This window comes from Varanus komodoensis, unplaced genomic scaffold (genome assembly GCF_004798865.1).
Source record: "Varanus komodoensis strain SLA01 unplaced genomic scaffold, ASM479886v1 scaffold9, whole genome shotgun sequence".
Taxonomy (NCBI): Eukaryota; Metazoa; Chordata; class Lepidosauria; order Squamata; family Varanidae; genus Varanus; species Varanus komodoensis.
Window position 1 is genome coordinate 29,973,873 of NW_025336598.1, and position 22,699 is coordinate 29,996,571.

The window sequence follows — 22,699 nt, forward strand, 5'->3', positions numbered from 1 at the left end:
GGCTCTGTGTGCAAATGGACCCACCCCAGAACTAAGACCACAGATGGAAACTTCAGACATCCAAAATCAAAAAGTAACCTTTCAGTTTACAACTTCAGAAGTGAGTTATCACGTACTGAGTAAACAGGAGATGTACATGCATGTATAAAATAGCTATTAATATGCAGAAAGAAAAGGGATACTAAAGGTTGTTTGTCTTCACAGCTTAAGCCACCTTCACTTCTCAGCTATACAGGTGAAACATTGGTAATTTATAGTACAAATGAAAGTGTTCTGGAACAGTGTCAGGCTATTAAGCTCTTTAAAAAATCTGGTAGTTAATTGGATTAAAAAGGTGTATTTAACAAATTACAGATACATACATATTTGACTAGCTCTTTCCAAGTCAATTACAAATGCAACTTGGTCAGTGGAACTGCATTTATTCCTTTTCATCACACTGCCCATTTCTTTTCATTTGTTCTGCTGTGGTTGGCTGTTCCATCTGGACTTGATCTTCTTGAGATGATAGAAGAGCTCTACAGCTTGTGCTCTGTAAATCTAAGCATCTCCTTGTACCTTCCCAGAACATTTCATCCCTGTGACACATACTAATATCATAATCCATACAACCTTTTGAATGTGGACTGTAAACGTCTTTCTTTGTGGCTACAGAGCCAAATAGAGTGATGTCGTCATTTCCAGGTACAGAAAACTGTTCCATGTTACCAGGTGAAATACTGTTTAACTCTTTGACATGTTTGATTGCTTCCTGAGTACCCAGTAATTCACCATCAAAAGGAAATGTTGGATTAGCAACTTCCTTTAAATTGATAACATTGCTAGGGCATGGTTTTTGACAGCTGGCATCTTTATTATGCTGTATAAGACTGTCTGAGGTAATGGTACCTTTTTGTTTAATGTTTTCTCCAACACCTGAAAGATTTAAAACCTCTGAGGAATTGCCCACTTCAGAGTCAGTTATACTGAGCAGTTCTGAATTTACAGTGTCTCTTTCTAGCCTTTCAAATGAATATTCATAAGCTATGCTTTTTCCATGGGTTAATTCCGTTAATGGATAGTGAAAATCATCAGTGGATGCTTCCTGACTACACATATCCTGATGTGGAAAAGTGTTGTTGTTGTTGTTGTTGTTGTTGTTGTTGTTTTCATTGTGCAAAGTGCTCTCTCTATTATTCTGCAATATGGCTTCATCATCAGTGTTGGAAACTGGTATAACTTCTACAACATCAGCTTTAAGACTTTCATCTTTCTCCTTTTTGACACCTGGGTTGACGGCACTATCACTTTCTGTCACATTCTTATCACTTGCTTTTTCCTTTTCTGATTCTTCAGCATCGTTCATTTTCACTTGTATGTTTCCTTTCCCCCCCTTTCCCCCCGTTTCATTTGACTTTGTTCGAGTATTTGTAGGTTCCTTTCCCTTAGACAAAGGCGTGGGAGGGGACTGGTCAATTGATTGCGAGTCAACACGCTCATCCTTCTTTTGCTCTTCAGTCTCCCAAAGATTGTTTGCTAGCTGATGCTGGTTTCTGTCACCCATGGATAGATTTGTACAATTTCTGGTAGCCTCTTGATCAGGAAGCTCAGGGGGCCATTTTGGCTTAGTAACTTTAACCTCTTCCTCTACAGAGAATGATTTTTTGGGTGTTTCCCTAGAAGGAGGCCAAGTAATGTTTAATTTGCCCCTCTCTGTGTTTTGCTTTAAGTTATCACTTGAAGATTTACAAGGAACTTCCTGACTTGGTTTATCCACTTTTGATGCAGACAGATTAACTTCTTTAGCAGGAACTGAGCCAATGGGACCTTTTTGATATTTGGTAATCCATAATTCTTTGTGTTGCTTGTGTCCAAAACCTTCGTCATAATTTCCTTTGGATTTGAAAAGTTGCTTAAAATGGGGTTTGCAGTATATTTTTCCATGGAGAGAAGCATAATTTCCCAAGCTGACAAATCAAAGATAAAATGTTTTATGGCATCTATCTATCAATCACAAATGCTCCAAGAATATTCAATTTTAGCTGACATTTTAAGTACCTATAAATAACAGTGTCTATAAATACAAGCTTAACTTATAGCATTTCTGAAAAGAAATAACAAATACATTTAATTTAATTTACAACACCCAGAAGAATAAATAGCATTGGCTAAGAGCCAGAACTGGGCAGACTGTATCCTTTGATTTCAAAAGAAACATTGAAATGTTCACAAAATAGCATTTGCATTTTTTGAAAGTGCTGTAGAGCAGATCAAAAAATCATTTAAAAAACATGATGCCTTTCCTTCTGTAATATTTTGAATACTAGTCAATATTTTAAATATTAATTCTATTAATACATGAACATTTACTCATTTTCTTTTCATTGTTTATCTTTTCATTGGGATGAACATATGTAGTTGCCAACTGTTAAAAAAAGTTATGGCACCTACAAGAAAATGTGATTTGAAGCCATTTAAATGTAATCAATTATTTTAGAAGGCTGCAGTTAGAATGGGCTCTTCCCCAATAGTACAGGCAGAACATGGTGCAAAGCAGAAGCACAAAAAGCAGCATCCTCCCCATCCCAATGTGTGGAAGGTCAGTTGGCAATCCTATATAGGGAAGAGGAAGATGGGATAGTGAGAGGAGGAGCTTCAAGCATCAGAGTGCCCCTGAAGTCCTTCTCTCCCCACCTGAGGTAAGCCCTTTCCTGAGTCATTACAGGTGACATTTCCTTCACTGTTCAGCCACAGGTATCATTCCTACTTTGCATCCGTGTGCGCTGACACTGCAAACATAGCCAAACTTGCCACTTTGATTCCAGTTCCAAGAGTTATATCACAATTGTCATCCAGCAATGACAGAGTTTAAATATGGAAGGCCAATATTTTTCCCCTTAGATGGCAATGTCCACAGAGAAAGAACCTAAGTGGCCTGTCATATGGGGACGTGCCAAGGACAGAGTTCAGCAGGAAACCCTTAACGACTTTTGATCCACTACTTTGGTGTTGCTCAAACAAAACGAGATGCCAGCAGCTGACAACAGTTGCACACCAAAGCTTTAATTGTTTACTTCACCTTACCTTAATTTACTATCACAGTGGTGACATCGGAAACACGATTTATGAAAAGTCTGCTTGTCTGCAACCAAGGACTCCATTGGATAAACTCTCTTTTGACAAAGTAGGCATGTTTCCTTTCCCTGAAGTTGCAGTTTCTAGAAATAAACAAGACAGCGTGCCAGTTTTACATGTCATTATTTTCTTCTGTCAAAGTCCTTCCTCATCAGTAAAGAAGCTGAAAGGTTTGGTTTGCCACTATTTACCACTGAAACCTGCAGTTTAAATGACCAAATAAACTTAACGTTGCAATGAAACCTGTGCTCCTTCCATGGGGGACTGCACCCATCTGTGTACTTGAAGAAGTGGAGCATATTTTATGATTTCAAAAGGAAAAGGGGAAAGAGGATGTATGAGTGATTCATGCATTCCATTTCTAGATTTTTCACTGCAGAAACTTACACAGTTCTCCCTGCACGGCTCGCCCACATCACCTCAATGCTTCCCCTTCACGCTTACACTGGAAGTACTTCCATGGAGGGCTTTTTACCGGCAGAAGATCATACATTTTTAAACTGACTGAAGCAACGGTGTTGATCAATAACCAAGACATTTTAATTGTTGAGGGCAGAACAACAATTTGCCCTCCACTAATTTATCTACTCTGCTGGATCAGACCTATGACAGCAAAGTTCACCCTTCATAGGGGACGGGACTCTCTGACAACTGGAATGCCTTTAAAAGGGAATTTGACAAACTCTTGACAGATGGTGTTATTGACAGTCACTAGTTGCGTTGGCAGTGCATCACCTCCAGTAGGAGAAGGGCTGTGTGCCTTCCCACCAGGTGTTGTGAGACACAAGAGGAGGGTGCTGGGGCCCTGCGTGTGGACTTGCCACCGTGGGGCTTGGCTGACAGCTGGACCAGGCAGCCGGCTAGTCTGATTCAGCAGGGCCCTTTGTGGGTTGCAAGGCATGTGTTCCTCCCAGGGCTGCAGGAGACCAGCTGAGCAGCTCCACCTCCAGCCTCTTCTAGAGGAAAATGTAGACGAAGTTCCAGCCTAGATGGCAGCTGGCTTTGCAAGGTGGCCTTGGAGTGACGAGAGGGGCTGGTTTGTGGCACGGCCCGTCTGGGTTGAGCACAACAAACATTTTACTTGGGCCCCACTGTATTTAACTGCAATTACATTTAGGCTGTGATTGTTCATAATGTCCTGCTGCTGTTTTGTTTTTTGGAAAGCTACTTAAATAGAAATGCCTATACGGTAAGCATAGTTTATTTGAAGTAATTATCAGTTACTGCTGTTTTTATATTGCTCTGTTTATATTTGACTGAATTTGAATTGTTCTTGCGTTTATATGTGGTACTCTTGATATAATGACTGAGATGTTATCAATATGCTTTTGATGCTTGTTTTATTGTAGAGAAGTATATAAACATTAAATTAAATCAAACAACTCTTACATTCTTATTAACAAGCCTGCATGGCTCTGTATCTGGGGAGGTGAAAGAGATGCATATCATTTTGCTAACTGTTGATTCTCAGTCACAAAGAAAGCGAGCGTATGGCTGTAGACATCACTGGATGCTTTGAGCTCTCAGATCTCTGTCTGGAAACACACCTCTGATCTCAGAGTTATAAAACTGCACTCTGACCTTCCTGGCCACCTGCAGCTGGCATGGAAAGAACCACGCCAGCTTCCTCTTCAAGGCTGAGGGAAGGGAAATCAGTCCCAGAGGTTGAGTTATGGGGCTGCTCAAGGGAGCAGGGAGGGGAGGAGCATGGGGAGGCCAGGGTGCAACACATCCTAGCGATGCTCCAGAGCCTGACTTGAGCATCTAGCTAAAATGCAGAGCAGGAAGGACAGGGTGGTGAGGACGTCTTTGCTCTCCTTGCATTCTGCACTGGATTCCGCATCAGCCTCTGAGTTTGGGGTCTTATGAGCATTGAGGGAACAGTCAATGGGGTTGTTCCTCACATGCATTTCCCCCCTCCAGAGTCTCAGTTTCTTGCTACTTCTTTCTGTGGCCTGCAAGGCCAGTTCTAGCCTTGAGGGGGCTCAGGGCATCCAGTCCCTGTTATGGGCCGCCTCCATGCAAAGGCTGTCCTCCCTAGCAGAGGGATGCCCCTTTCATTTTCCTACAGTTCCCCAGAGCAAGACTACATGGAGGTCATTGCGGGAAATCAAAAGGGTGGCTGCCTGGAGAAAAGGCTGAAGGAGCTCCTGGGCAGGCATGGGTCTTACTGGGCCCTGACCTCTGCCCCACAATGCTGCTTGGGGATGCTGGCTGCAGGGAGCGCAGCAGGAGCCTTCATCAGGTTCTGAAGTGGTGGTGGTGGTGGTGGTGGTGGTGGAGGAGGAGGAGGAGGAGGAGGAGGAGGAGGAGGAGCAAGCAGGGCTGAACCCTCTGAAGCTCCTTCAAGGCTGTTCCGTGAAGCTTCTCACACTGAGCGTGAACATCATTCTGTAGCAAAAGGGTCAGAGGGGTCTTCCAGAGGGGAGGGGCAGCATATGCAGGACCCAGTCTTTGATCCAGTAAGGAGGCCTTGGGGCAAGCTGCTCAGCTGGAGTGGCTCCGTAGCTCCCTCCACCTAACTTTCCAATAGTGGGAACCCCCAAGGGTGGAGCCAGCAGCCTTACTGGAAGGGAGGGACTGAAGAGAAGTTTCCAGCTTGGATTCAACTTTTTACATGAGCAGAGGCTTCTCCTTCAAGCTTTGGCAAAAGGCCATTGACTGACTGTGGAGTTACAGTAAAGGAGCTGCATTCCGAGGATGGTCTTGAGGAGTTTTTGGAACCTGAAAGCAGGAGGGAAAGACTAGCTGATGATACTGCCCTCCTTCCTTGTCTCTTAGTTGCTGGCCTGCCCAATGTTTCTTCCCAGATGGCGCACTTGGCATCTGGCTGCTGGAAGGTACCCCTATTTTTTTCTTTTTCTTGGCCAAGTTTCTTTTCCTTCTTCAGCCTCCTGCATACCATCCAATACCATTCAGGAGGCTTCCATACCTGGGAAATTCCCCTTTTCCTGATAGACTTTAGTGGAGTAGATGGTACAAGAAGGATATTCCCCTTCTTGCACTTCTTTTTGCTTTGGCAGTCCTTGGGATCCAAACAATCATTTGGGTTTTGCAATTTCCCTTAAAGAAACAGGTACAAAAATCCAGAGGTTCTGCAGTTGTGGCTTCTCCTACATCTATAACCTCCTTTCACTTTCATTGCCTTTAGGGTCTTAAGATACTCCCTTTGTATAACAAATAATTGCCACAGTATGAATGAGATAGTTCTATCAATGCAAATAATAGTGCCTTTCCAGTTCTGGGACCAAGGGGGAAAAAAAGATCATTTTTGAGCACACACATATTAAACCGTCCCCCACAACATTCATGCAATGTTTGATGATGTAGTTTTCCTTTCTGCCTACAGTTCCATGCACAGTTGATGGGAATAAATCCCATTGTGCATAATGAATCTGTCTTCTGACATGCTTAGGATTGGGTTATAAATCTCTTTAAGGCTCTTTAATCCTGTACGAACTTGTCCAGGAGCAAGCCTGCGGAAATTCAGGGAGACTGACTTTTGAGCAGACACGTGTAGAACTGCACTGTAAAAGTTCTATACTTAATACTACTATACACAAAATAATCTGAATTTGCATCGATGCATCCACTATGAGCACACCTTACTGATTCAATAGCCATTTGAAAATAGATGGGGATAAACATATGCAAGATCACATTGTATGGTATACGCACACCATGCAAAGCCAAAAGTCTTCATCCAGTTAATGTGCCAAAACTCCACCACCACACTCTTTAGATTAAGAAAACAACAAAACTACCCAAACACTAATTTGGTGAATGGTTAACTTTTTCACTTTCCATTTAGTGCTCAGAAAAATGTTTTCATCACTAAAACACAGCATTTACCTTTGTTAGACCTGAAACTCTCACAGGGCTTGTTAGTCACATGCTCAGCACAACTATTAAGGTGCGTGCCTTTGGAAGGGGAAGAATAAAGTTTTCAGAGGGAAAGAGGGAAAGAGGGAAAGGGGAAGTGGGAAGGGGGAAAGGGGAAAGCCAAAAGGGGGAAAGGGGAGAGGGAAGGGGAACGGGAAGGGACAGGCAAAGACATTACTTGTTGGAGTTAAGCCACTTCAGCCTGCGGATTGCATATTAATAGCGCAACCCAGTTTTATTGCCGTGGTGTTGTGCTCTTTGGAGCTGTACAAAAGTTTCTCCACACCTCGCATGCGTATTTACCACTTATAAACTCTGCCTCCTCGTGGAAGCTGCTTCTCACTTCTGCCTCAGCAGCTTCTGACATGGTGTAGCCAAGACTTTTAAACACTCTCTCACTTTCTTGCCAAGTCTTGTGGAAATTCCTCAGCAGTTCTTCTGGTGTATCAGCAGCAGAAATATCCAAGATGTGCCCTGAGATCACATCCTCATACGTAGGCGGAGCCCGTTTGAAGCCAAATCCTCCTGACTGCATCCCATCCACACCTTGTGACGTGGAGGTGCTGGTTCTTGATTCAACCACGGTGTTCTCAAAGGAGTCCAGGCCGGAAGCGCATGTGCTGCGAGAAGTTGCATCAAAGCACACCATGGGCTCGAGTGAATGCTCTTTAAGAGCACATTGCTTTTGCTGCGGTTCTCTTTGCCACTTGCCTGGAGACTTTTGGAAGTCTTTTTGCTCTTCACTCTCTTGAGAAATTTTACCAAATTCATCCTTTCTGACCCTGTGCCTTCCTTCCCTTTTTTTGCCACTAATAACACCATTTTCAACATACCCTTTCTTGGATTTTGCCTCTGCTGTTTGCTTATCATTAAATGCCCCTGCCATTAAATCTGTTTTATCCTTATTCTCATTGCCCAATCTTTCAGGAACATCTGGTTCCCTCCTTATGTGAATCGTCTGCTCAGATGTTTCAAACCTATGCACTAGCCCTTTAGGATTAGCCTTACGAACCTCAAATGTCTGAGTAATGGAAATAGGGTCTAATTTCTGTCCACATGGCTCGAAGCCTTCTGGAATATTTCCTCTCTTTTTGGAGAGATACATTTTGCTTGCTTCGGATTCCTCGTGGGTTTCTTTCATCTGCTTCGCTGTCCCAGCAGTTCCATGTGATTCATTTACAGCTGACATTTTTGAAGATGAAACATCAGATTGCCGTGTTTCAATCTTGATTTGTCGACGAAGAGTCGCAGGAGACTTAACGATTTCTGACCTCTTTTCCACAATAGCTATTGGGGTTACCGATCGATTTTGTGTTGCTCCTTGGGACAGTTTTACTGTAGTGTCTTTAAGTTTGGCAAGTTGCTCGGAACGGCTCCTTGGAGGGGATGGAGAGGGGCTCACAGCTGGCCGCTGTAGCTTCAATGTCGGGGTGGCAGGCTGGGGAGGGGGTGATGGAGGAACGGGAGTGCTTTCCCTTTGGACAGGCGATGAGATGTCCCTGAAAGGGGATTCGATGCGCCTCGACTCAATGGTAATGTAAGTTGGTGAGGGTGCTCGCATTCTTAAGGATGGTGAAGTTTTGATTTCTGAGCAACTGTGTGCTCTCACATGCTGCTTTATTTCTTGATGTGCCATCGTGCCTTTGATAATCTCTTTCGTCTTCTGTGAATCTCTCCTGCTAGAGCCAATGCTTATTTTAGCTATTTTCTGGGAGGATCCTCCAACTTTAAGAGAGTCTTTTCCAGATTTCAGGGGCTTTGTGGAAATCATGACTGTCTGGATGGCATCTTCACATGATTCCAGTATTTTTGATGCTTGCTCTTTAATAGCTGATAATTCTTCTTTCATCTTTTCTACATTATTGTCCTGGGCAATGTAAGCTAAGCTTTGCTTCTTTTCTTGTTCTATCAGCCAGTCTGGAATAATATTGAGGAACATCTGAAATGTCTTGATTCCATTTTTATTTGGCTCCGTTTCAAACTCTTTCAGCCTGGACAATACCTGCTGTACCTCCTCACGTTTCCGCAAGAAAACCAAGATGTCTGGAGAGCTTTTTTTATCATTCTTTGGCAATCCCCTCAGTGAACCAGGTGATAATTTATTTTTTGGTGTGAGCTCTTGTTTGGTCTCCGTTGTCTTAAGAAAGCCCTTTTTCTGTTGCGTTATCTGTTCCCTTGCACATTCTCCTCCCTGCAGAGTACTGCTTTGTTGGGACAGTCTTTTGTTTTTGATGTTTGTCTCTGAAATAAGATTCTTCTCTTGTTCAGAAGTCAAAGTCTGTGACTCGTGATGTATGTCAATTATCTTTTGCTTGACCATTTTCTCTGATTTATTGCCAACCTCTTCTTGTTTTCTTTGTATTATTACCTTCTCTACTTTAGGGCAAGCAATTACCTGCCTGTGCTGTTGTTTCATAGCCAAAGCAGCCCTTTCTTGCTTCATTTCTTCTTTCTCCATTTCCTTCCTTTGAACTAACCTTTGCTTCACTTCACTGGATTCTGTGTCATTTACTTCTTGCTTGCCTTCTGTGTGTTTTAAAAATGTTTTTTCCATGTGCATTTTCTCACCAACATTCATGCAATTATTTGCCTTTATAGTGCTTGGCTTTTTTCTAGCAGAATTGTTTATAATTTCCTTCTGCTTTTCTTGATCGTGTTGCTTCACAATATTCTGGATGCTAATTGCCTCTTGCTTTTTGTGTGTCACAGAATCCTTGTGGGTTTCATGTATGCTTTGATCTAAAGCAGGAAGCTTGATGGTTTTAACTTTGAAAGTAGGGGATGCGGTTTTATTTTTTGACAAAAACAAATGCTCCTCATTTTGGTGCTGCTCTTTATTGTATATATGTTCTTTCTGGGTCTCTACCTTCTGAGAAGAAATGGAGTGCTTTTTAAGATTGCGTGAATCATGGACAGCTTTTTTCCTAATGTGCTCTTCTGCAGAGATTGTAAAAGTGTTTGGGGATGGTGCAGGCATCACTGTGTTGGGCGTAGGTGGGTGTTTATCGCTCTGCAATCCCACAACGTGTGGCTTCACCTGACATTCAGGCTCGGAGGACATACCTGGAGCTTCAGGAGGTGATGGGCCTTGCAGGGGGGTGGGAAGTTGTTCACCTGGTTTTAGGACTGGCAGGTTCTCTGAAGCTGCCTGGAGGGAACTTCCCCCTGTCTCACTGTTTCTTCTCGTCAACAGGTGATGGACATCCTTGGCTTGCTTTTGCTCCAGCTCTTCCCTTTGCTGCCTGAATTTTTCCTCTGCAATCATTAAAGGGGTTTTAAATTTCCGTGCATATGGCTTAGGCTTCATTTGTGTGGATTCTGCTGGAAGGGAAGGTGACCTAATAAGTGGAGATGCGCTTGTTTTCTTTATTGGTGCCGTATCTGGGTTGACAGCTTCCATAACTGATGAGGACCTTCTACTTTCTTCCATTTTTGTGCAGACCTGATCCTTTTTCTTTTCATAGCTAACCGTGTTCTGCATCATGGTGTTCTCTGTTCTCTGCTCCACAGTTTTTCCCATATTGTTCACTTGCTGCATCTGAACAATACTTGGTTGGATCTTCTGTCCTCTATTTGGCTGGATGGCTTCTAACTCTTTTTCAGAGTCAACCTGCGGATGTTTCTTGAGATATGGTGCCCTGCCCAGTTTAGTGCCGACATGAGGATGAAGGGATGGTTGCAAAACTTTCTCTAATTCTTTGAGAAAAGGTTCTTTCCTCTGTTTGGGCTGAGAAGGAGGCAGTGGGATCCAAGTAGCTGCAAATCCATGCTCATCTTTGTCTTCTGGTGGGGGTGGGGGCGGAGGGAAATGCTCTAACTCCATTTTGGCCTGTCCTATTGGTGGTGGAGGGGAAGGAAACTCTTGGATGTCAGAAGCCAGCATTAGGTGAGTGAGAGGAGGCGGTGGCGGTGGCAGAGGCAAGTCATTGTCAGGGGAAACGTCTAAAGCTGGTGGTGGTGGTGGAGGAGGAGGAGGAGGGGGTGGCGAATCAATTTCTGGCCTGCCTGCACCCCTAGGGTTTTTGGCTGGATTCATGGGGTTTGGCTTAGCGGTGTCCCCTGTAGCCTTTCCTCTGAAGCGCAACATGGATTTCTCATTTTGCTGGACAATGCTACACTTTTGCTTCTTTTCAGCTTCTTTAAACTGACTGTACATTTCTTGTGTGACGCTGACTTTTTGATTAGTTTTTATATTCTGTTCCGATGCCATGGAAACCTTACATTGGCTTGCCTTAACATTATTTTTCATTTCTTTGCAAACCTCCTTGGGATGCTGAGACTGTTTTTTATCTTGCTGTACCTCCAGTGTTTGAAAATGACCAGCTGCTTTGGAAATCATGCCAGCTGACCTGTTGACCAGTTGCTCTGCTCCTCTGCGATGGGAATTGCGATCGTACGTGGATAGGGTTGATTTTTCTTTCAATTCCCCCTGATGCTTCATGCCCAAATATTCTTCTTTAGATTCCTGAAACACAATTTGCTTCTTTCCAGTAGTTTGTTTTGCAGACTGTTCAACACTAGATAGACTGTCTTTCCTCAGTATTTTGCTTGCCTCTTTCTTCTGAACATTCCTACAAACAGCAGCAGATTGATCACTCACATATTGGTCAGTATGACTCTTTGCTTCTCTCTTGGCAAAGTTCTGGAATCTGACTTCATCCACAGACCTTTCTGCTTTTCCAAAGATCTCGCCCTGGGAATTCGATGAATGCCTCATATTTCTCTTATCTGCCTCATGTGCCTTGGTGCTCTGCCTCTGATCCAGACGGATTGCTCTGGTCTCTTCAGCAGTGATGTTCTTCTTTTCAAACTGCATCCCTCCAAGATGTTCCTGATGATTTGCAATACTATTTTGTAAATGTTCAGTCGCATTAACTTCATTCTTGGCTAGTGTTTGAGTTGGCCTGAAGTGCATCTTGTTGGTTTTCTCCTGATCTCTCTGGGTGCCTGCTTGGTGCTGTACTGCTTCTCTTTTTGCAGAAGCTTCCAGTAAGCTCCCTTCTCTGGTGATTTCTTCTCTACTGACTGTCTTGAAAGACTGCTGAGCTGCTTGTAGCAACTTCAGTGTGGAGTCAAGGTCATCTCGAACCACACCTTCTCTCAGGACTTTATCTTTTGAGTGGATTGCTTTCTCCAGAGACTCAATAGCCTGCTTAATATCACCAGGGATAACATCAGGTTTTTCTGTTTCTTTCAGGTGATGAGCAGATTCTTGAAGAGACCTCAGGATTGCAAGGATGTCAGCTTTTATAATTTCTTCTTTCTCTGTAACAGTTGTTTGATTTATGGCCTGACTGAGGGAATATAGAGCTGCCTTCAAATCACCCTTTATAATTTCTTCTTTGCATACATGACAAGATGTATTTTGCGGCTCAGTCATAAAGATCTTAACTGCATTACACACGTCCCCAGGGATGATGTCAGTTTCATTAACTGTCCGGTGAATTTGAGACTTCTTTTTCTTAAGTAACAGTTTTGTGCCTTCCACATCGCCCCCAATTATTTCCTCCTCCTCTTCTCGATTCCTTCTTGCTAATGTTTCATTTGTCCCTGTCTGGAGCTGTTTCAAATAATCCAGAGCCCCAGCTTCTATGCATGTTGTAAAGAACTGAACATTGCCCCTTTCTGAATCATCTATTTTAGGTCTGACTGGTATTGCATTATTCATCACAGAGGAGAGAAGGCTGTGAATTGTACGCTTCACATCACCACCTATAACATCATCCTGCTCAATTTTATTGTTCTGCTCTTTGTGAAAGAGAGAATAGACTGTCATGTTAATATCACCTCTCTCATTTTCCTGAATTAAAATTCCATGCGTTGCAGAGCTATCCTTCTTAAGCAGGTTGTTTATTGCTAGCTGTATATCACCTTTCACCACCTCTTCCTTTTCAACGTGTACGTCTGTTGATCTGTTCAACAATTGCTGTTTGGTCAAATTCACATTGCCCTTTTCATCTTCATTTACTTTTATTTCCCTTTCAACAGTGCTTGGTTTGGACAACAAGTTCAGCATGATATTGGCTAGATCCCCTCTAATAATCTCTTCTTTTTGTATTTCAGGAGGCTCCTGATTCATCAGCTTATACTTTGCCATTCGGACATCTCCGATTTCATCTGCCTCCAAAATAATTCCATGAGATTCTACAACTCTATGACTGTAAAGTTCCTTTAAAGTTTCTTTCACACTTTTCCCTATGATTTCTTCCTTCTCAACCTTACTTTCACTGAATTCATGGAAAGGAGTTGTTTCAAAAAGCCACGTCGTGGTCTTTACATCTGCCGGTGGAATCTTTTCTTTCTCTAGTTTTGTACCACTTTCATCAGTTTCCTTAATGGAGTCCAGGGGCTGGTTTTCAAAAAGCCAGACTGCATTCTGAACATCACCTTTTGGCACATCTTCCTTTGTTACTGTCTTGATACCTTCATACTCTGACCCCTCTCCTCTAATTTCATCAATGGTATGTGTTTCAAACAACCATGTGGATGTTCTAACATTGCCTTGCTGTAGTTCACTGACACTCACGGTTCTTACATACCTGCCTCCTTGGGTTTCTTCAGATTCAAATAATTTCTTGTTGGCTTTTACATCACCGCCCTGTACACTGTCAACTGTTGGAACAATGATTTTTTCCTCATCTGAAATGGTGTCCAGTGGTTGTGTTTCAAATCGGTATCTGACTGAGCTAACATCTCCTTTCTGAATATCTTCCTGGGTGACTGATTTTATAACATATACATTATCTGATTTGTTTATTGATTCTAGAGGCTTAGTTTCAAACAGCCACCGTGTTCCACGTACATCTCCATGAATCACTTCTTCTTTCTTAACAGTAGTCACTTCGTGATAATACCCTTCTTTGTCTTGGATTGCATAGAGTGGCTGGGTCTCAAAGAGCATTCTGTAGGTTTTCACATCCCCTTTTGTTATTTCTTCTTCACTAATAGTTCTCTTGGTGCTTTCTGCATCTACAGAAGATTCCTCTTTAATCTGGTCCAAAGAAAATGTTTCAAAGATAAAGCAGCCCTTTCTCACATTTCCACCCTGAATGTCTGTTACAGTTTTCATGGAGGTCCTGTCTCCATGGTGCTCGGTCAACTCATCCAGGGACTGATTCTCAAAAAGCCAGCAACAGTGCAAAACATCCCCCTTCTGTATATCTTCTCTTTGTATGGTTTTAATTTTGTTCAAGACTTCCTCTGAGCTGGAATTTATTGAGTCTAAGGATTGGTTCTCAAATTTATATTTCATTGTTGAGACATCTCCAGGCTGAATATCAATTTCCACAATTCGGTTCAGTTCTTTGTCTTCTTCTCCTTGTATATTTTCTAGCTTTTCAGTCTCAAAAATGAAACACGCTGTACGGACGTCACTGCCCAGAATGTCTTCCTGGTCCACTGTATGTTGTTTTATAGATGCTTCTGATTCTTCCCCTATTGCATCAAGAGGCCGGGTTTCAAAAAGCAGGGTACAGGATTTGACGTCTCCTTTCCGTATCTCTTCAGCATCTGTCACAGCCTCCTCTTTGTCATACAGGGATTCCATTGGCTGAGTTTCAAATAGCCACCTGCATGTTTTTACATCCCCTTTGACAATCTCCGTTGTCTCGTCCTGTTCCTTGCTTTCTTCATCTTCCACGTTATTGAAATATTTAATAGAGTCAAGAGGCTGAGTTTCAAATAGCCATTTGGCTGTTTTCACATTGCCTGATTGTACTTCTTGCGAAGATATCCCTTTGATAATTTCGATTTTTTCAATACTCTTGTCAAATTGGTCAATGGGCCTCGTTTCAAAGAGCCACCTGCAGTTTCTGACATTGCCTCTTACAACCTCTTCTTGTCGAATTGTTTTAACTTCATGGTACTTCCCAAGGCTATCCTGGATTGCATACAATGGAGTTGTCTCAAAAACAGCTTTATTTAATTTGACTGCACCTCTCGTTACACCTTCAATGAGAATTTTATGAGAGTCATCATGTTTACTTAAACAGCATGTTTCAAATGCATGTTTACAGCTGCGCACATCCCCCCTGTCAATTTCCTCAAGTTTCACAGTCCTAATGAATTCTTTTCTTTCCTCTCTGATCTGTTCCAGAGGCTGAGTTTCAAAAATTAATTTCTGATGCCTCACATCCCCTTTTTCTTCATCGGTGGCAACCATTTTTTGAAGCTTTCCAACATCTGGGCTGTCTTTTAGCATATCCATTGGCAATGTTTCAAATAAATGTTTAGCGGCATTTACATCCCCTCCTATTATTTCTTCTGTGGGTAAAAGATCTGTATCTTCACTTTCTTTTAGGGCATCCAGAGGCTGAGTCTCAAAAAGCCAACATTTTCTGCCAACATCAGTGCCCAGAATGACTTCTTTTTCTACAACAGATTCTGCAGAGTCCTCTTTAATAGTATCCAATGGCTGGGTTTCAAATAACCATTTTGCTCTGCCCACTTCTCCTTTGATGTTTTCTTCCATAGAGATTCCTCGAACAAGTTTTATTTCCAGAGAGTCTTTGTTTATTGTGTCTAGAGGTTGAGTTTCAAACATCCAGCGTACTGTCCTGACATCTCCTCTCTCAAGATCCTCTCTGTGGACTGTTTTAATCTCCAGCATTTGGCCTAAATTATTTCTAATGACATACATTGGTAGAGTTTCAAAATGCCGTATGCATCTTTTCACATCCCCTTTAATCTCCTTTAGTTCAGATCTGAGCTGCAGCAACTTAGCTTCATCCACTGAGTAAAGCTGTCCAAGACTATCCAGTTGCTGGGTTTCAAACATGTACCTCACTGTTTTGACGTCTCCACCAGTGATTTCCTTGATTAAAGTCTCACTGGATTCTTGGTCTTTCTCACAGTGAATTTTATTCATTGAGTCCAGTGGCTGAGTTTCGAACATCCAAGTAGCTGTGCGGACATCTCCTCGAGCCAGATCTGGAATTTTGTCTCCTCCTTCCATGTTGCCTGGAGAATGTGTACCCAATGCATCCATGGGCTGTGTTTCAAACATCCAAGTCGTGTACTTCACATCTCCACCGGCAATGATTTCTTGATCTGCAATGCTTTTAGTATCATTTGGGTCAGGGGATTCATCTTTGATTGAATCCAGAGGCTGATTCTCAAAGATCCACCTCATAGACTGGACCTCTCCCTTGAGGATTTCATCCCATTCCAAATACTCTCTTTCTGGGCTCATGCATTTTTGTGGGCTGTTGTCTGCATTTTCAAAGACATACCTAACCTGACGTACATCTCCTGCTACTGAGCTACCTATTTCAGTGTCACTACTAGAGACTATCTCAGAAACATCATTGTAGTAATCTTTTTCTAAATTTTTCCTCAATTCTGGGTGAATGTGCTTGTACAAACGCTTTAATTCATAAAGATTTCTTTGCTTAGAATACAAATCTTTGGGGAGAGGTTGCCTTGATGGAGAGGGAGAGGGTTCAGGGGACTGGGAAAACCCTGTCAATTCAGATGGAGCCTGCAATAAGTCTGGTGGTGGCAGGGGAGGACATTCCTCCATACTCCCACACTTAGAACGGTTGCCATAGGCTGCAGCAGAACCAGCAGGTACATATTCCGTTTTCTTTGCCATATACACTTCCTGTTGTCTACTGGAAGAAGCAGATTCGGCAGAGGAGGAAAAGACTGCAGAAGACCAGTTCATGTCTTGGTATGCATTTTCAAGCTTTAGGGGATAAAATTAGCATTTTAAAACTATTTTCCAGGCCATATTTTAGCATTCATACAGTACAGTTGACTCAGTCCTGCAAAGAGCTAAGCAACAGGAGTTTTCAATGAAAATCGTATTCCTCAGTAACCCAAAATAATACGAAGTGATTTAATGTGCCCCGTGAAATATGATGTAACTCATCCATAGCTCTCCCGATTGACATCAACCAGCTTACACCTCTAATGTTTCACTTATCTGTCGCTGCTCTGATGTTATGTGCTGTCAAGTTGTCTTTGACCTATGGCGACCCTGTGAATGAAAGCCATCCAGAACGTCCTGCCTGTGACAGCCCTGCTGCGCTCTTGCAAATTCCAGGCTGAGGGGTCCTTTCTGGAGTCAAGTCATCTCGTTTCATTTCTCTGCACTACAATATGTGCTTATGCCATTCTTAGGCAATCTCGATAGGGTCAGCTTTTATCTTATATTAACAGATGAAGCAATCATGAGTTCTCACTTTTTTATAAGAATTGGAAATAGAACACAGAAAGTGCAGTGAGGGCACCAGGATCTAACGAAACAAAAGGAGGGCATCCGGATGACTAACACCGTCCCTACAGATGGCTGCATCAAAGAACATTACAATATTCAAGATGCTTTCTGTGAAATGCAATTTATCCTGCAAACTGGTCAACCGAGTAAGGCAGGCAGTTCATGGGATGGTGCTTCCCCTGGCACGAGGTCCTAACAGGTAGAAAGGAGCACAGGAATACAGTCCTGGCCTGCCACTGCTCATCCTGCCTCAAAGCCTCTCAGCAGCCTCTGCAGTCAAAGGGAAGTCGGTGCCAACCAGCCTCATTGCTCCTTTGCTGCAAGGACTTGGTGGGGAGAACAGTGGGCAGGTTCTGTCCTGCTTGCCGGAGATCAGAAGGAACTTTGGGCATGATCTGAAGGGCTCACCGTGCTTATGTGACTGATGCAGCACTAGTAGAAGTGACCCCTAGTTCAATGTTAATAGCTTAAGTTTTTCCAGGAAACCAATTGTGATGGCTTACACTATTGGCATTGCGCCAGAGGTCATTCATGTTAGCACAGCTTCCCCTACATAAACACCGTGGTCCCATTGACCACTGCTCTTTTGGACAGACCACGGCTTACCCTGCTAATCCAAAGTTAACCCCCAAGGAACTGGAGCATAAATCACCCACTTACCAAACCCATCTGGATTTGACTGAAAATTGCATTGCAATAGGAATCTAAATGAATGAATCAACTATGAGTACTCAGAATGTACAGCTACTGCAACTCAGAAAAATGTTTTGTTAATGATTTAGTATTCGCCTCCTTTTCATACCACTGACCTTGATCTGCTTTGCAGGTGTTCCACTCTCCTGGTCAGAATGAAACAGCTTTCCCTGTGTTGTTTTTTCAAACTGCTGCTTCAAGGATTGCGTAGAAATCACCGGAATCTCTTCATTCTTGGCCGTCTGGACCACTGCAGTATGAAAACAAAATTAAAAGCGTTATTCCGGTAAGACATGTAATTAAGCTAAATCAGCTTGAAGCTTTGGTTGTGGCCCAGTAGCTTATCTGATTCTTCAGGTAACTTTGGTGTGGCTCATGGTAGACCAGCAGCCAAATAGTGGCCATGCCCCTGGGCTTGGGCATTCCCAGTGCGATCTGCGACACATGGCTTTTTAAAAAGCAGCAATGCACACAGCAAAGAAAGCTGGCTGTTCTGGGAACACAAACCCAAGCCTCTCCTTGACACGGAGAGAAGGAGCCACTCGAAAGATAGTGCAGATTGTTTGGGCTGACTCTGTTTGCCGGCACAATGACACCCTACAGTGCAAAGGCCAGTATCCAATCCAGAAGTTGCAAGTAGTTGGTGTGGCAGGTTTTGCTGGGAAACACGCTGCATCAGCACATGCTACGGGCATTGTGCTGGAGGGCACTGACAGTCGTGCAGTGTAGTGTTATGTTAGCGCTACTCTCGAACTGGCTACTGCCCATTAAGCAATTCAAAGGATTGTTCTGATGGCAAACTGGCTGCACAGGTTTTTGACTCCTGCCCATGAGAAAGGTAGGCACTGCTCTGCAAGGGCACTCTTGGATGAAGAATGCTGCCACAAGGCAGAGAGCTGGCTCTGATGGGCCTTTGGTCCAAATCCAGCCTCATGGCATTTACCATGTTTACACCAAACTAAGTATCACCTATGAAGCTCCAGTCATAAAATGGGAACACCACGACTAGGGCTCCTTCGCCGTGACGTCACTGCACCTCTCGGGCTAGAGCTGGTGGAACAGCTCGATGGCTTGGTGACCCTGAGCCGTTATGAAATTCTGCCTAGTTGTTCTGTCCAAAAATACCAAGATAGTCAATACTGGATGAAACAATGTTCACTGCATTTCAGTCTTGATGGACATGATCCATCCAAAGCGAAGTCCCACTGTTTTGAAGGCACTGTATTTAAGTGGCTGCTTAGCTTTCCAGTTACAATGAGAAGAACTTCTTACACAATGCTTCACTTCTGGTGGATTGTGCCTTTTATCGAGGTATCTACAAGAGAATATGCTGTCTGAAACACTTGTCTTCTGCTATATTTTTCTGCTCCTCTTACCTTTTCCATCAATGCTTTGAGTGACATTAGAGGCCTTCCTAGCCTCAAGGGAAGTTTGTTCATGATGAGAAACCTGCCAAAACAATTGAAATTTCAAGTAAAAATCAACCATTTAATGTGATCTATCCTGGTTTGTTTTTTGTTTTTGTTTTTTTTTGGGGGGGGGTGAATCTGGAGCACCAAGAAGTAAGTCTTTATTAGAAGAAAGGTCTAATCTCTACCCCAAGCAGAGCTGGAATTCCATAGTTCCCTGTGAGAAAGAATTCAGCTGATTTAATTTTACCCTGCCACAAATTCACAAGTTGCAGCCAGGTAAGACTCTGGCTAGAATCCCTTTCCTGGGGCCATGCCCCACTGAACCAGGACTTTCAGGATGGCATGTCTAGGATCATGCTGGATTTCACTTAGTCCTCCAACTCATCACTTGAAATGTATGAATTTATTTAAACCATCTATCTTTTGCTATTCTCAAACAAGTCACAATAAATAATACTGGTGTGTTCGAAGGGGCCAGTGCGGATCAACCCTCTTACTTTCTAGCTATTGGTTTTACAGGGCTACACATTTGCATGGATTGGTTTGTATCAGGAAAGCCAGGAGTCAGGCATCTCTGGGTCCCATTAAGGCCCCCTCCCATTCTTGCCACAGTCTGAGCACTGCTATTTTATATTTTGTAATGTCCAAAAATAGCATAATGTTGAGACAGTAACACTGCCCAAATTTACAGAGCAGATTTTAGGATAACTTTTAGGATAAAGTAGTGAACAGTAGATGCTTGAGAGGTTCTGCATAAATTTAGGTGAAGCACTTCAGTTCAGTTCAGACATGCACACATGTGGGGAGCCGTATTTGGTAGCCACAAACATTAATACGAACTAGCGGGAGAGAGAAGAACCTGGACTTTAGTCACACAATGATAGAAACTCTTCTGGTCATTTCCAACTCTTCTGGTTACCCCTCAGGTTGATCATGCCAACATTTCTTGTGTTAATGAAGCAGTTAGAGGACTGGGCTGGGACTGGGAGATCAAGGCTCTGGTTCCTGCTGGGGCATGAAGCTCCCTGGGCAACTTTGGGCCAGTCATGAAATCTCAGCCTAGCCTACCTCATGGTGTTATTATTGTGGGGATTAAATAGAGAGATCTTGAAAGAGGAAGAAAGGTGGGGTATAATGCAATATAGCCATAATTATAGGGCATTTGTGTGGGTGAAGGGGAAGGCTGTTCACAAGCGGGTTACTTCATACCTGCGATGGCCATAACATGTAATAATGGGGAAGTGCCTGGGCTGACACTGCTGGGTGGCTGCTGATGGCCCATGTATTCAGAGGGCCCTCTAATCTTCCACTGCTGTGCTTGAGCTGCCAATAACTTCCCCACAGTACACCTGTGAGGAGGCATCACAGCTTGGAAAGGATGTCCTCACAGGCAGCACTGCCCCCTGGTCACAGCATCTGTGGGTTGGGGAAGCTTCATATCAGCTGGCACTCCACAGGGGTTGGCCCTACAGGTTGGCCCCGCCACCACCAATGCCAAGGTGAGTGCAGTTGAGCTACGATGTCTGGGAGAGTGGAATAGAAGAGCCCTGTTCATGCTGAATCCTGCAGGCCAGCTGCCAGGCCAAGAAGGTGGTCTACATAAGGAAAGTGAGCAGTGTGGACCGGAGGTACTGTAGTCCCAAGTGAGAGCAGCTTGAAGATTGCCCTGCCATCTTATGGCTCTTTGCCTTTAAAGTGGATTTGGACTGTGCAGCCCTTCAAGCAGAGGTACCCTCAAACAGAGACCTGTGTTCTGTACAGTAGGACATGCGGCCATGCTACCAATGTGAATCCCCATCTTCAAATTCAAGTTTGCCTGAGAGTCACCACATGATGAGCCAAGCACATTCTGTTCCCAGTCGCCATGCTTAGAGCATGTGGCACCAAACCAGACTGGCTGCCATCAGCACAACCGGGCAAGAACCGCATGACAAAATGGAGTCTCGGATGCTGCACTGTTGTTGCTTAGTGACAGAATGGTTATCAAGAGATGCAGGTACCTTTTCTGACTGAAAGGCTTCCAGCTGAGTTGCTCTTGAAGTTGCTTCATCTACTCTGGTTTCTGTGCTACTGCTTGACACCTTGGCTTGACTCTGAGTTGTCACTTTCTGAAGAGAAATAAAAATAATCTCACTTTTGCAACCTTTGCTTAAGTGAAAACTTTAAACAAAACCTAAACATGATAAAATTGAAAAACTAAACAAAAAGCACCACTTTACCTTCTAAACAATTCTTCAAATAGTTGATTAAATTGAATAATATAAATGTCACAATGAGATAGTTTTATTCTAACCCACATTGTAGGTTCATGATTTCCTTTATGAGCCTTAGTAGCATATATATAAAGAGAAGTAGTGCACAGTGACCTGCATTTTGATGCAAACTTTATTAATTTAATCACCAAACTTCCATCTACTGGCAATCATGTAAAAAGAATACCAGAATATACGCAGCAAACCTGCCAAGCTTGAGTGTGATATTGAGGTCTTGTATGCAGTGTATTTATACCTGTATATTACCTACCGGCCTTTTGAATATCTACAGAGCAGTAGGCTAGAAGCCCCAAAGTATTGGACTCAGAGGGCACAGAAACTCATATTCTTCACCCTCACTGTAAGGGGAGTCTTACGGCTGCCCGAGTCCTTCTCAGATTTTAATCCGATTCAGGATGGACAATGGCACCTCCTCCCAACCATTTCACACATTGCCACGGTAGTCATGGTTGTGACAAAGCGGAGTGACTTCTTCCAAACAAACACTTCTCTCTCTCATTTTATTTCCTGTTGGAGCATCAAGGAACGCTATTGCAACAGTGTCCTGAGTGTTGGGGTATGGGAGAGGGTATCAGATCAGCAGCATGGCCATGACGGATTGACAGCGGAGGGCTTGCTCAAAAGAGCCACCATTTTCTCACGGGCTTCATAAACTCAGTCTGAATCCCGAGCAAAAACTGCTGAATTGTCTGTCAGGCACATCCAGGTAAAAAAAAGCGGGGTGCGAGGGGCAGAGGGCAGGGTTGCTTGTTGTGATGAGAATTCAGCCATAGTGACCTCGGGATATGTCAGGAGTCCATTTGGGGGTAGGAATCTATCAGATGCCTGTCAGTGTTCAGCTATGTGGACTTTGGTCCATTTTGTTGTGGCCCGGAGTCTGAGTTCCTGGTGAGCACTCCCAACATGCACAGGGCACCCTTCAGGAATCAAAGCCCCACGCTCTGTACAAGGAGCGTCCGTCTTTGGTGCTACATGAGCATTCATGACCTTCCTCTCTGCTTGGCTCACTTTCTAAGACAAGGCAAGCACAAGAGGAAGCCTGTGAATTCTGGAGGAGTGGATTCTATTGAGTTTTGCCCCAATTCTTAGGCCATGTTTCAAGTGTG

The 22,699-nt window shown here is 43.4% G+C and overlaps 1 protein-coding gene across 1 annotated transcript in view; it reads right to left on the bottom strand.

The window, feature by feature from the left end:
• Positions 1 to 1,756: 1,756 nt before the first annotated feature.
• XIRP2 (xin actin binding repeat containing 2) overlaps positions 1,757 to 22,699 on the bottom strand; it is an 82,983-nt gene continuing 62,040 nt past the window's right edge. The window contains exons 4-9 of the mRNA XM_044418218.1: positions 21,321 to 21,428; positions 19,285 to 19,357; positions 18,025 to 18,158; positions 7,300 to 16,681; positions 3,064 to 3,197; positions 1,757 to 1,946 (exon numbers count right to left, since the gene is read on the bottom strand). Coding sequence (XP_044274153.1) covers positions 3,103 to 3,197; positions 7,300 to 16,681; positions 18,025 to 18,158; positions 19,285 to 19,357; positions 21,321 to 21,428 — 9,792 coding nt within the window. The 3' untranslated portion in view covers positions 1,757 to 1,946; positions 3,064 to 3,102. The remainder of the gene's footprint in view (positions 1,947 to 3,063; positions 3,198 to 7,299; positions 16,682 to 18,024; positions 18,159 to 19,284; positions 19,358 to 21,320; positions 21,429 to 22,699) is intronic.